This window comes from Helobdella robusta, assembly GCF_000326865.2.
Source record: "Helobdella robusta unplaced genomic scaffold HELROscaffold_68, whole genome shotgun sequence".
Taxonomy (NCBI): Eukaryota; Metazoa; Annelida; class Clitellata; order Rhynchobdellida; family Glossiphoniidae; genus Helobdella; species Helobdella robusta.
The window spans coordinates 378265-380846 of record NW_008705387.1 but is presented as its reverse complement, the minus strand read 5'-3'; the positions used below and the strand labels follow the sequence as shown (position 1 = coordinate 380846).

Here is a 2582-nt window from a genome sequence, read left to right as displayed (position 1 = left end):
CGTTGTAATTTTTGTTTTTTAATATATAAATAAAGTTAGTATAATAACTAAACGAAATCTTAAGAAATTATTTTAATTTATTTTAAAATAAATTATTGCGTTAAGTTACATTACAATAATAGTAAATTTGTTAATTGGCAGTTTGTCGTTTTAAGTTATAAATTTCAATCCCAGGGTAAATAAAAAAAGCTGCTAAATAAATTATTTTAATTTATTTTGAAATAAATCATTGCTGACATGTAGTTGTGTTACATTACAATAATAATAAATTTGTTAATCCGCAGTTTGTTGTTTTAAGTTATAAATGTCAATCCCAGGATAAATAAAAAAAATTGCTTTGGCTAAATATTTTTTCAGCAGCAGACATAGGTGTTGGCATGTCTAATGCTAAAATTGCAGAAATATTTAGTTTGTTAAATTTTTTGATGAGTCTTTCACCTAGCCGAAACATTATTTTTTCTTTTTTTTTATTTGCTTTTCCAAATACAAAATTAAAAAAAAAGAAGGATGACCATAACACGATTTTTTTTGCAGCTTAATGGCGTTTCAGCACAATGCGGCTGTTTTAACGCCATTGGTTCATTAAAAACCTATTAGTTTATTGTGACACCTAAAAAACTTCAAATTCTGTTGATCAAATCTATCTCCTCCACAAATTAAATCAAGACTTCCTGACTTCTATTCTGGAAGAGCAATTCTACATTTGATGGAACCCTGAGTTTCCTACTGATCTATTCACATACAGTTAATATATGTTGAATAGATAGTCTTTTGTCGCAGGCTTCACAATAAGATGGCTTTTTGTTGAGAATCCAGGAATGTGTGATTGTTGAGTGTCCTATTTTTAATCTATTGATAACAGACTGAAGATGACGATTTAAATAACTATTTTTGAACTTTCTGTTATTTACTGATGGCGTACTTAATTTTAAGAAATTTGATGTTTTATTCCACGCCTGCTGCCATTTTTCAACAATAAAGTTGTTTGTTAAATTCTTTAAATCACTGGACGGAATTGGAACTCTAGATAATGGCATCGAATGAGCTTGAGAAGCTATCTGATCTACCTTTTCATTTCCTTCAATTCCAGTGTGGCTGGGGATCCACACTATAATTAAATTTTTGTTGCTATCCAGGATATTATGAATCTTATTTTGCATTTGAATTATTAATGAATTAAGGGGTTTGTATTGTTTCAAGGCTGATAGAGTAGACAAGGAATCTGAAAATATTATGAATTTATTTTTCTTTGAATTAAAAATAAAGTTTAAAGCCATGTCTATAGCAAAAATTTCTGCGGTGTATATTGAAGCAGCTCCTGGTAGGTGCATCATTAATCCATGAACACGTTTCCTTTGCCAGTAGGCCACCATTGCTGCAGACATTGAATTTTCTCTTTTTGATCCATTCGTAGATTCCACCTGATTGCTTTACGGGGAACTCGATCAAATGCTTTTTCAAGGTCTACAAAAATGTGTGATAGTTGTTGATGCTTTGCGAGGTACTTCTCTGGCAATTGCCGAAGGATGAGAATTGCATCAATTGTTGATTTCCCGTTAGGAGACCAAATTGATAATTTCCCATTGTGATGCATGACGTTAATCTTTTCTCAATGATTTTCTCGACAATTTGAATATTGCTTTTCAGCTTCCACGTTTTAATTCTCCGAAGCATTTGTTTAGACAGTTTGACAACTAGGTCTGCCACAAGAAGTCTATGTTGGGCGTCACATGATCCAGGTATAATTTTGACATTTTTGAAAAGCCTTCGGTGTTGTTGTTTGACAGCAAAAAAATCAATTTGCGTGGCTGATGGTCCACTTTTGTATGTTATGAATTGTTCCAACCTCTTTTTAAAATATGTGTTCAGCAAATAAAACCCGTGACTTCAAGGATGCGGTTGCCATCTTCATTCCGTTTTCCATAGCCAAAACCGCCATGCACGTTGTAAAAACTATTTGTTTTTTCTCCAACGTGGCCATTGAGATTTCAGATTTTGGTATTGTTGAGATGGTGTCAAAGAACGCAGCCCAGAAGTCATTTTTCATCTCTTCTGATTCGCCTGTCTGTGGTGCGTATGCAGAAAAAATGGTCATTGTTTGCTTTTCTAGGCAAATCTTGATCCACATGAGACGTGAGTTAATCTTTTTAATATCCAGTACTTCTTGGGCTAGCGGTATTTTAACAAAAATTTCAACACCATTTTTGGCCGTCTTTTGACCATTCCAGAATAGTTTATATTTTTCTTTGTCTGAATTGGTATGAAAGACACCATTCGATTTCCATAGGGTCTCCTGAAGGCAGCAGATGTCAATCCTTCTACGCTCGAACATTTCTGCGATTTCCATGCTGCGCCAGTCAGTGATCCAACATTGAGCGTTTCAAGTCTAAGTACCATTCTGAATTTTTCTGTAACATCCCTCCGCTATTGCATGCTTTCCAGGGATTTTTAGCACCCCTTGACCTCTTAAGGCCCGCTGGGGACTAAGGGCCGTTGTTTTTGTTTGTTATGGCATAGAATAAATTTTGGGAAAATTTTTTATGTCCGGACACCCATCTTGACAACAACCACCAGTTATGAGC

General features: G+C 34.2%; 1 protein-coding gene across 1 annotated transcript; it reads right to left on the bottom strand.

Moving 5' to 3' along the window:
• Positions 1 to 1987: 1987 nt before the first annotated feature.
• HELRODRAFT_152636 (hypothetical protein) lies at positions 1988 to 2347 on the bottom strand (the record flags this gene model as incomplete). The annotated part of the gene is made up of 1 exon (XM_009030427.1): positions 1988 to 2347. A coding segment is annotated over one exon (360 nt), but the record flags the coding sequence as incomplete, so codon positions are not given.
• Between the last annotated feature and the right edge of the window lie 235 nt (positions 2348 to 2582).